Genomic DNA, 12,428 nt, shown 5'->3' with positions numbered 1-12,428 from the left:
AAATCTGAAGGGCTTTTTGATGAATGTGGAAGATGATTTTCTCTGCTCTGTTTACAGCTTAGACCATTAGGACAAAGTTGGTACTGTAAATGTTAACGTGAAATTTTCTGAGGCCTGGGCTCTAATTCTGCTTCAGAAGGAGGTGCGGAAAAGAGGTTAAGAAATTCTAACACTAATTTTGGGTCTGATTAAATGATGATTTATTTAGTCCTACTATAAATTTGTTCTGTAAACATCCTGCCTTGCACTGACTGAAATTTCCCAATATTTATAACACATTATAGAAAACTAGTGGCCAGAATGTGTCCCACACATTATCAGGTTCCTCTGGTAATGATATCAGGTTCCTCTGATGGACAACATAATAGCAGCGGTTGGAAAGCGTTTGTATCCCTGCATGCTGTTTCCCGCGCTAGAGGAGTGGCTTGAAATGAAACTAATTTTGTCTACTGACAGAAGAGTATTGGTTAAACCAGGAAATGAGTCAGGATGTTCAGAGAACCAGCTGAGCTTCTCGGTGCAGTGGAACATTTTCCCTTTTGTCGCTGAGCAGCAGTGTCCAGCTGTAGCCTCACATGCACAGCCAGCGCCCTCCACCTCAGAGACAGCAGTGGTGGAAGTGCTGTGCTCCATGCATAACTTTGTGTTTTACTTATATACATGGAAAATGTGATGATGGTTTATTTTGCTGAATTTGGACATAGGAATGCAGGATGCCAAGTTCAGTGAGACATCCCTTAAGACTTTAATCTAGCCTAATGATCGTACATTGGAATGACTGCTGCTTTCGAGTAGTTCAATGGCATTTAACCAGTTAAAGGGGTATGAAACTATGTGCTTTCAGTCTTGGAATACAAGTCTTTACAGAAGGATTAACACTTAGGTTAACACTCTTCTTGGATATTTATGAGATCTTGCTGAAGTCTTAGAGGCCCTCACATTTTAATGCATTTGCGAGGCTGGGTATGGAATGAGTGAAGAAAAGTGTAGTGTATGCAAAGGGATATTTAATCCTCCTGATTTCTCCAGATTGCTCCTCTGTGGAAAAAAAAACCCAAACATTTTGCCAAGTGGACAGCCCCTTTTCTCTTTGCCTAACTGAATTCCGTTTCTTTTGTCATCCAGGAGTTAGGAAAATGTTTCTGTGATTTCACCAAATTTCCCTGGGAACATTTTCAGGTTAAAGTGAATAAAGATGCTTTGTCTGAACATTTTTAATTTATAATGCTTACATATTTAATAACTATTAAATATAAATATCTAGGTGAGTGGAATGATGTTATTTGGGATGTAGATTCTTTCATTAGACGAGGTTTTGTTCTTCATATGACTGCAATAGTAACTACATTTACTAAAAATGTAAGTCAATCGATTGTTAAAAGTGGGTGCATATAAATATTAAATATTAAGCTTTCTGCTGTTTGCTTCATAAAGTACAGTGTTTATTGTGACAATACCTATCGCTTTTCTGGTTTTAGGGACATCTTTAATATTTCAGGAATATTGTATACCCAAAATACTTCAAGAAGGTACAATTATTTAAAAAGTAGTATTCAACTACAAGTCATGCAAATTAAAATATTGGTTATTATCTCTCAACAGATTTTACCTGATTAGTGGTGGAGTTCCTTTTATTATATGTGGGATTACAGCAGCAACCAATATCAATAATTATGGGATTGAAGGCAATGCACCATAGTAAGTATAAACTATTATCATGAAACTCTTAAGGAAAACGTACTCTTCTTCTTATGCCGATAAAAGTAACTGACTTCATAAATGATACAGACATGCCATTGGGGTTTATATTTATTATGAAATTTTATGAAATAGCTATGAAAGAGCAATGTCTTAATCTGGGGCTTGCTGCTTCAGCTCTATGAATTTGACTGCATTACGGTCAATAGAATCACTTTTCATTTACAGAATTACTCCTCATTTACATCCAAATAAGTGAAAGGATATTAAAAATACCTAATGGACAGCATAGTGAACGGAGCAACTAATTAATTAAATACTTTCAATTCGTTATCTACCTTGAATTGATATCCTTCAGGTGATTTATTTAAAGTAATTTATAAATAATTATGTGAAAAAAGGACAAGTATAAATCCCTCCTCCCCCTCCCCCACCCCCATCCCTCCCTTAAAAACAATTAGTTTGGATTTTCACTACCTGGAAATGTTCCAGTCACAATGTCTTGCAATCCTGACATAGCCCTCTAATGTATTAGTGTTCAGTATACCTTCACAAGCTGTCTGGGCATCACATTGTTAATTCTTGGCATGAAACATGAGTTATCAATAAAGTACAATAAGTCATTCCATAAAAATGTAGTAGAAAATGAATCAGACTGCAAAGTTAAATACATTCTATGTAAATGATCATCATGGCAATGACTGGCACATTAATGGATATATTACTACTCTGCCAGCACTGGTACTCTGGAGGACATCACTGGCTTACTGCTTTGAGCATCTACTGTAATACATTTGAAACTAGTTATGTTCTGGGTAAGAAAAGTAGAAACAAAGGAGAATGGTTTGTAAGTGAGGATTTGCCTCCTTAAAGGCATTTTTACAGATAACTGAAATTTAAATTCTGGTAATAAATTAGTATATACCATGGCTAACTGTTTGCTCTGCCTAGGGCCCAATTCATATTCATATATTTATTCAAACTTACCCAGTTAGACAATCACTTATAATCACTTAACATTATATTAAAAGACTCAATTATTTATGTCCATAAATGTGAGACATTTTTCATTTTGGCACAGTTACAGAGGTTATACTTCTTTAATCAGGTTAATCATAGCAAATCAATACCTGGTACCACAGTCTGTAGAAAAAACAAGGCACAGGTGAGGGATGGTTATAAGACTGAATAAAAAGACAGCTTCTAATTCAACAACAGCATAGTGAGTTATATGCCTTATTCATTTTCAATAGTATTAGTACAGTAAATGTAGATGCACAAACTTTTTATTACAGAACTGATGTTTTAAGTGATCCATAATGACATTCCAGTTGAAATAAGAACATCCTAAGAAACTGTTCCACTGGGGAGCATTCCATTCTCCACTTCAAATATGCAGCATTCACATGTACTTGAAGTATCCATGTAGCTTTGTGGTCTCTGCTTCTCCAGTTAGATATAGGTGGTAACTTACCTATCTTTTCACAGGTATCTTTCAGGGAATCTTTTCATGTGCATGACTAACAGCAAAATATATACTCCTTGGAGTGTCTCTAAGTTCATTAATAAATGTGTGTATGTTTTTGTTTAAAGTTCGGATTTTAAAAATTTAAAGTAGTTATTCTGCAGCTGCTTGTGATAAATACCCAGTGGTACTGCCTCTTTTTAGCTAAGAGGTTCTCAGCCTGGGAGAAAAATTCATTCTGCCCTTTTTATAGTAACTGGTAGATGATTCCTGGCTTGACAAGAATGTGGTATCAGAAGGTTCCTCCCTGTGTTGGAGGGACTGCAACCAATCACACACACCTAAATGAGTATGAAGTGTCACACAGTGTCACTTTTAGAGCTGGAATGGATTTTGACAGATCACCTGGTATGTCTTTCTGACCCAGTGGGAAATTAGCTATATCCAAACCATTCCTGACACTTACTTATCTGAGGTTCTTTAAATGATCTGATAATGGATAGACCACACTTTATTCCAACAGCTCATTATCCTAATTGTCCTAACAGCTAGGAAACTTTTTGAAAAATCTAACTTAAACCTTTCTTGCTGCAGTTTAAACCCACTACTTCTTGTCCTAGTCCAACAGCTAAGGAAAGTAACTTATTCCTCTTTCCAGAAATCCATGCAATATTTAGAGTATAGGAACCTAATAACAGCTGTACTAGCTTATGCCACCAGCTCAGTGCCCTGTCTGTAACCATGGCTAAAAGCAGATCATAGAGAAGAGTAAAAACTAGGGAAATATTCCTTCTCCCCCTGACCCAAGTTGTCCCAGTTTCCATCTGGGATTTCAATAGCCAGAGGTGTTTTCTTCCCCGATGTTTATTTGATTAGATCATTCATCCTCAGGTCAGGCCTGCTAGACTGCTATTAAATTATGCAGCTGACTGAGGCTTGCTCAGTTCATACTGGCCTGTGAACTACTTTAGGCTGCTTTAAAACAGTTATGGTTATATTATTTAAAGCCTAGCAAATAATGATCCATGCTACAAAAATATTACGCTACCAGTGTATCACAAAGAGACCATCAATTTCCTTAATTTTTCTGAGAACATTCAAATTGATGTAAATTAACTCCCAGGAATTTCAGAAACAGTGGAATATTCAGAAATGGCATCTATCTTTTGGGTCCGCTCACTGCAGAAAGCAGTGACTGTTCAACTGGAAGTCTTTTTTCAGCCTTTCTTACTACTCAGGCTGTTCTCTACTTTGGCAACAATAAAATTCTGTAGGAACAGTCTTCAGGCTTAAGAGTTTGTATCAATGTTCATCAATACAATCCATTGAAATCTGTACATTTCTATTGCTCATACAGGTTGTATAAAATATGCCTCGTTTCCTTTTTAATCAAAGTATTAGCACTGACATTTTTAATAGTAGAAAAAAGTGTTCACATAAATGGTCTTGTTGCGATTCTAGATTCTAAACTGACTCACATTTCTTAGAAATTTTCAGCTTTAATATCCTGTAAAGTATATTAGACATTTTATTCTATTAAAAAATATGAAAGTGATGCCTCAGCTTAATTGATATTAAAGATGCACTCCCTTTCTCCACAACGAACATATCTGAACTTCTGAGACACTGTTGGGTCATACAAGTTAGAAAGCCCAGTTTCACATCAGTCAGTTGTTCATCACATCTAACGTGGGCTATAAAATGTTCTTGACTCTCTTTTTTTGTTGTTTTCAGTTGCTGGATGGCATGGGAGCCTAGTCTCGGTGCTTTTTATGGGCCAGTAGCATTCATTGTGCTAGTCACCTGTGTTTACTTTCTCTGCACTTATGTGCAACTGAAGCGCCATCCTGAACGCAAGTATGAGTTAAAGGAAAAGACAGAAGATCCGCAGAGAATGCCAAGTACTGAAGTGGGCCACGGTCATATTACAGACTCTGTGTCTATTCCCCAGGCAACCTGCTCCATGATTTCTTCTTCCTTATTGGAAAATGAGCATTCATTTAAGGCTCAGCTTCGAGCTGCAGCATTCACTTTGTTTCTGTTTACTGCCACTTGGACCTTCGGAGCACTTGCAGTATCTCAAGGTCATTTCTTGGATATGATATTTAGCTGTCTTTATGGAGCCTTCTGTGTGACCTTGGGGCTTTTTATCCTGATCCATCACTGTGCAAAGCGAGATGATGTGTGGCATTGCTGGTGGTCCTGTTGCCCATCTAGAAGAAACACCTATTCTGTCCAAGTTAATGTGCGCCCAAAGGTTAACATCAATGGTGACACTCAAGTTCATGCACCTTGTCTTCAGGAATCACCATGTCCCAACAAATCAGCTGTGTTTAATCATCCAGCGGCTAGCCACTGCAAACTTACTAACCTACAAGCAGTTCAAAATCATGTTAACTGCCTTTCGCCTGTGACACCATGTTGTGCAAAAATGCACTGTGATCAGCTACTTGATGATGAAGCTCACATTCACGTCCACAACGAGGGAACCTTCAGACCCAATATGCACATTCATAGATGTCTGAAAAGCAGAACTAAGCCACGTTATTTCAGTCGGCATAGGTCTGCAGGTGAAAGAGAATACGCCTATCACATTCCTTCAAGTATCGATGGCAGCATCCACAGCTCACATACAGACAGTCCCCACAGTACACATGATAGCCAGTCAGGTCACAGACGGGCCTGCTGCTCAAAAAGCGATCCATATCCTACTGTCAACCAGCCCGAAAGTAGCGATGCAAGTACTGTAATATATAGTTGTGCTAAAATGCCAGAAAGTGACACTGTGCACCATCCAGCTCATTTTGAAATGCACCCACGGACACAGTCATTGCCGTTTAATACGACGAATCACAATGGAATTCTCAAGGGAAACGTGCATGAAGCCATGATATACAGCTCAGATAGTACAGGAAATATCAAAACTGGCCCTTGGAAAAATGAAACTACTGTGTAGTTCATGGGCCCTCATAATGTGTTCTTTCCCCTAGCCATCATTATCTTTGTTTTCATTCCAAACTAAGTAAGATGAAATATTTGCGTAGCTCATCAGTAAACTGTACAGCTTTTCCATCTTATTTCCATTTTCTTAATAAGAGTCTAAAAGAGAGAGATAGTGACAGTTTTAAAGTGAAGTTATTTTTAAAAGAAAGTTATAAAATTATACTGAAAGATAATTAGAAAATGAAGTCTAGACAATTGAATATGAGAGGCAATATCCTTTTGTTACACAGAACAACATTTCTTCAGAAATATATCATTTTCATTCATTGTTTTCACTTTTGTTCTGTAGTAACTTCAGACAGTTTTTATAAACATATCAGCATCTTAAACTTTTACTTATTTATTTTTGTAGCAAAATACTATTACTGTGCCATGGATTTTAATCAGAAGTGACTATGGTAGAAATGATAAACAGTATTTTATAAAATTACAGCTTTTTAGATCTACAAAAGTGATACTGCCTCTAAAGATCTTCTGTAGCATATGGCCTGTAAAGTCGTGTAATGTACAGTCTCTGTTCTGTCCTTTTTCTTGTTGGAGAGAAGTGCTAGGTAATGTCTCTGTTACATCTATGGTGCTGTATTGGTTGTATTTTGCATGACATATGTCAGGATATACCATTTGCTGTTTTCTAGTGTTACATGTGTTTAAAAAAGAACAAAAAAAAGTGTTGTACAAGGCTGTGAAAAACCCTATTGATATTAATCTAGAGCATTATAAATCTACAGAAAAAAAAAAATCACTCTGCACTAGTTTAAGTGGCACAATCCTTTGTATAAGGTTATATGATAGCTTTGATAAGGGTCCACTCTAATGTCTTTACAGAGCATGCACTACTCATTGTATGTGACACTGTGCGGTGTAATAGCAATTGTCTCAACAAGTTTTACACTTCTTTGTAAAGTATGCCTTTTGAACAATTCTGTAAGCTGTTTCATGATAACCTTTCCACATCTGTTAAGGTAGAGCAGTTTTATCATTAACTCTTTGAGGACTACAATTATTTTCTTAAAGTAGCTTATTCTAGTTCAGAGACACTGTATATATGATATTGTCTATTTAGTTACATGATCAATGTAGTCCAGAGTTGTCAGGAAAGAGAAAGTTCAGTCATTTTCCAAAAACACACCTTCTTAGAGTCCATCTATTATTTTCACCACTTGCTTTCTGAAAACCCATTTCCTCCCCTAGCAAATTTCAGATTGTCTTCATCCTTTAATGCAAATTTGACCTTCAGAGAAGTTCTTTATGTCCATGATTTCTGCGGAATTGTAGGGCATTCCAGGGTCAGCACCATTCTCTATTAACAAGGCTCTTGGCAAGAAATTTTTTCATGTTTCCATGAACATCTGGACACAAAGCTTCAACTCACAGTACAGAACCACATCATAATTAACCCTATATGAAATAAAACTGATTTTTTTCAAATAGGAAGGGTGCAGAATAATAATGGATCATAGAAAGTGAATAGGAGCACAGAGCTGTGAGAAAAATGTCTACAGTGGAAAGTGAGCAGTGCATCCATAAATAAGAGAAAAAGCACAATTCTGTATGGGCACATGAGAAAGTTTGCTGTCATGTCTTCACACAGGCTTATGTAATTGCTACATTGCTGCAGAGAGGAAATAGAAAATTCCCTTGAGAGATCATCAGCCTGCGATTCTCTGTGTATATGTTGCAAAAAATCTCCACATACTTCAGCCCATTATTTTTCTGTTACTAGCAGTTTATTAGTCTACCTTTTTTTTAAATATGTAGGAATGCATTTCCTAATAGTGTACATAAAGATGACAATTATAATTGTTAGAATGTTATAAAAACATGTAAGTCAGATGAATGTGTTCTGCAGTGTTGCAGGTGGGAATTAGTACTCAAAGGGTTAATGCTCAGTATCTGAGTGCAAGAAATCTTGTTTTTCTGTATTTTTGTAAATTTGAAATATATATTGTAAACTCCAGCAGTGCAATGTATCCATCTCAGATTGTGTATTTTTAAAAGGTGAGCAAGAAGAATGCACTAGGTGGTTGTCAAGTTTTAAGCCAATATACAACAGTTTCATGACTGCTTCTTTAGCTAATACAAAAAAAAACAAACGCCTGAGCTTTATTATGTATATGCTGTACATGCTTGAACTGTCTCTAAACTAAAATACAGTATTTTTCTTTGTTCGCATAATGAAATATTTTCTGTTTAATAATTATTTTCTTTTAATATTACTTTTACTCATTCCACATAGACAGTGAGCCCTAAACAAGCATAGACATAATGTGAAATACCACTTCTCTGTGTCTCAGCACTATGTATATGTATATTCTGTAATAGCAAAATCCTAGGAGGTCTGTAGACCATTATGCAAAATATTCCACACACACAGCCAAGTGAAATACTCACTCTGCAAGAACCCACTTGGTGAGCTTCTTTATTCAGCTTGTGTTTTAATCACCTCTGTTATTTTGTCTGAGAGGCCAGTTCCATCTTCGTAATGGCTTACAAAGAAGTAAATAGGTGCTGCTTTCCACAGAATATCTTATGTGATAAAACTCTCTGGAATTTAAACGTAAAATATTAAAACACTTTTCTTATTGTGTTAAAAATTAATTTAGTGAATATTTCTGGGCTAATTTGGAAGAGATGTGTTATGCAATAATCTGTTTGCATATTATTTTTTCAGAAAATATACCGTATAACTACAGAGTAGGAGAACATGATATTAAATAAATATAAAAATGTTTTGTAACATCGAATTTGACCAAAATGCTTTTTGTGCTTTTGACTTTTTTTTTTTTTCGTTAAGATAAATGAGATAATTTCAATGCTTTGGGAGTCTGGCTTTGTTTTATTGTTGGGGTTTGGTCAATTATAGTCAGTGAACCATTACTATTTTACCTGATCTTCTTTCTTATAAAAATAAAGTCAATGAAATAACTGGAGTATAAGAGATATATTGTCCTAGTAAATTCCTCATGGACATACACATATAACATGGTTCAAAGTCAGCATTAGTTTTGATGACATAAAAATGACTGAACAGATTTTTACTGTTCACTTTCTGTCTGAGACTAAGCAAGAGAAATTTCATCCAAAAAAGGTAATTTTTGGAGAATGATGCAATCAACAGAAATCTGAAGGGTTGTTACTACAGTACTACCAGGATGAAAATATGCTCTGATGCTGTAATGTTCTTCTCTGCATATAGAAATTTCAGTTTTCATGACCAAATTTCAGATCAAAAAAGTGACTCCATTTTAAGACACATAGACTATTTACAAGAAGAATTCCTCATATAAAGAGTTTTGGTGTAAAAATAAAGCATACATTTTTGCACATTATGCCTGATCATAGTGTTGTTCCCAAGAAGTCTGTTGGTTGTGTCTGCACTAATATGCTGAGCACTTGCTGTCAGTGGCCATAAACACATGTTCTCCTTGGCCACACAGCTGCCTGCCAGCTACCCTGTGGGCACCCTATCCAGATGTTAAGCCACCAAGGGAGCCTTCACTGCAGCTCTAAAGCAGTCTTGCTGTCTAAACCAAAAGCAAAGTCTGTGCTTAAAGCAAAGTCAAGGCCACCTTTGATAGACAACACAGGCAATTGGGCTGCCTCCACTCGAACAGTAAGGGCTGAAGGCAGACAAACTTAATGGAAGTGTCTTTAAGCAGTATAACTCCTCCTCCCTCCAGCTCTCTGCCAAAACTACCTGCATAGTAGGTCTGCTGTCTACAGACATCTGACAAATCCAGACAAATCCAGGAAGAATTAGTCATCTTACCTAAAATTCCTAGTTAGCTGAAATGAGAGTGAAACAGCACAATGGAGTTAATGGTCAGAAAAGCCCAAGCTGGAGGAAACCTTTTTGGATGCTCTGTCACAAAGCTGTTTCAGGTTCATCATGTGTGGGGACATGGGTCTAAGAATCTTGAATGCCCTGAAGATCTGAAATTGTTCTTGTGCAGACACTATTAAGGCTTACAGAGCTGACTGTGACTCCACAAATTTGGAAGTAGCTTCTGCTGTAAATTATATGACTTTTCACAAAAAAAAAAAAGATTGTCCAACAGAGGAGGCTTGTCCATTTGACTATTTGGGAAAAAGAAAGCTGTCGTTGGGATCAGGCCGGTAACCTTTTTAACATAGAATTTTCTTTGCTTGGAAACAGAAAAGAAGGTGGGTATGGTCCTTGGTGAAGGAGACCACCTGTACTCTCACTGAGTTTTTGTTGCCTATGACAAGAAATGTCAGGCTGATGAAGACATTAGCAGCTCAGCAGCTTCCTTACCATAACATAAATTCAGGTTTCTGTACCAGTATCCACCAATTCAGAAAGAAGCTCTAGGAGGCAGCTGGATCAATCAGGATCCATCAGCTAGGTTTAAAGGCTGGCTGGCTGACTTCAGTCAAGCAGTTTCAGTTGTAACTTGGTGCTCTAGGCAGCTTTTACTTGCTTAGTTTACAGAGAAGGGATCTTTTGGTTTAGTTGTTTGTTTTCTTTTGCTGTGCCCAGCTGACCATTTTTTAATTAATTGAATTGCTAAAAAGAAAACTTATTCTACAAATTACCTTGTCCATATAAACCCTAGTTTTTTTGTTCCCTGTTACTAGGTCTGTGAAGGTGCAAGTGAATCCCTATTCCCTTATCCTACCAGTCTATTACCTGAGTTTTTCAGGAGCCAAACAAGCAAGTATCAGTGAATTCAGGACGGTATTATAGGGCTCACTTCTCTGCAAGGAGGGTTGAAATTTGGTTTGGAAGCTCTAGAGCAGTTCAACCTCAGATAAATATCCTGCCTTAAGGTTGTGCAGCTGGCCATGCCTGAGAGGTAAGGGATTTTTTTGTAAACATGGTGTCTGTATACCCCATAGGTACTACTGTCTCTTTACATTTTGATCTGTTTGAATTCTGTGGTGCCTTGCAGTCTGAATAACAAAATGACTGACTGTTCCCATCAGCCTGTCACTCTACTCCAGCTGTTCCCCTTAACGTGCAGCACACTGTCGAGTGAGATTGTCCAGCATAGTCACGGTTTTCATTCATTCCTTTATTTGTTTCCCAGGTACTCAATAACACCTGAGGAAGGCAGCAGGAGGAGCTCGTTGTGGGACTAGGGGCAAACTCTGGGAGAAGAGAAAATGGTAAAACACATTATTCATATTCTTCTCACAGTATTTTCTTTTGTTAGCCCATTTGTTACTGAGCTGTAAGCAGTTACAGTCATTTATTCCCTGATTCTTTCCATTGTAAGACCTTGTTCTCTACTAATTAGAACATAGCTGAAAGTTAACCATTTAGCTTGATTTATGCCCTCAGCAATTACTGCCCTCAGATGGATGATTTTAAAGAGTTCAGCCAAAACAGCTGCAATGTTTTCAGCAAAGATGCCTGAGGAAAGTATGTTTGTCAATAATAATGCCTTTCAGTGATTTTTTTAATAATTCTGTCTTCAAGGCCCATTATTTGAAAACTTTGGAAAGTATGGCTATTAAAAGAAGAGATAAGGGCACTTCTTTCTAGAAAGTTCAGTACAGATGACAATTTCAGCCTCTAAAAATATCCCAATATACTACTGTGAAAAGTCTCCCTTCTTCTTAGGATGTGTATGCCTTGGCTGGGGCTACACTCACTGATCACATGTTGCTGCAACATATAGGGGTTCTAAAGGACCTGCTCCATAAATGATTGACTTCAGCTGCCCTCAGCTAGGATTAGGATGGAAAGCAGAAAATTTTGCTTCTCATGTTCTCTGCCAAACTCTCCATCTTGCTTCCTCTCATAGACACCTTAATGGAATGGAGGAGGGAGCTGATTTGTATGAGGAGACAAATGCAGAGCTAGAGGAAACCAAAAATAAGAGACTGAGCTTCTAGCAGTGGATTGAGTTGAGTGAAGCAAGCAGACCAGAAGGAGAGAGACTGGTATGAGTAGGTAGCTGTAACAAGCTGGCTTGGGGACTGATTTGAAGCTGCGAGGGAAAGGAGGATCACAAAATTGAAAAGAGGGACTTGGAGGCGGAGAAGAAACTGGGACCAAAGTGGTAATGGGGGAAAGGGGGAGTAGGGTGAAGCAATTATGTCCATGTGTATTTCAAGGTTGGGTATGTAAGCCAAGCTTTGTGATTCCTCTGTAGTTAGTAAATATTTGAAAACTTACTAGCAAAATGGCTATTTGCTTATAATGTTGGTCCTTGTAGAAAATGAGTATATTAGTGCTGTCAACTATTCCATTAACATAAGTGTCAGAAATCTGTGTAATGAATCACAGATGCTC

General features: G+C 37.3%; 1 protein-coding gene across 4 annotated transcripts in view; it reads left to right on the top strand.

Moving 5' to 3' along the window:
* The window catches only part of ADGRA1 (adhesion G protein-coupled receptor A1), a 284,883-nt gene extending 275,900 nt beyond the window's left edge, over window positions 1-8,983 (top strand). For all 4 annotated transcript variants that reach the window (XM_074875014.1, XM_074875013.1, XM_074875015.1 and 1 more), the window contains 2 exons: window positions 1,603-1,698; window positions 4,898-8,983. In XM_074875014.1, coding sequence (XP_074731115.1) covers window positions 1,603-1,698; window positions 4,898-6,119 — 1,318 coding nt within the window. In that variant the 3' untranslated portion in view covers window positions 6,120-8,983. The remainder of the gene's footprint in view (window positions 1-1,602; window positions 1,699-4,897) is intronic.
* The last annotated feature ends 3,445 nt before the right edge of the window (window positions 8,984-12,428 follow it).

Source organism: Strix uralensis, chromosome 7 (assembly GCF_047716275.1).
Source record: "Strix uralensis isolate ZFMK-TIS-50842 chromosome 7, bStrUra1, whole genome shotgun sequence".
In the NCBI taxonomy this organism is placed as follows: Eukaryota; Metazoa; Chordata; class Aves; order Strigiformes; family Strigidae; genus Strix; species Strix uralensis.
This window is presented reverse-complemented; position numbering and strand designations above follow the sequence as displayed.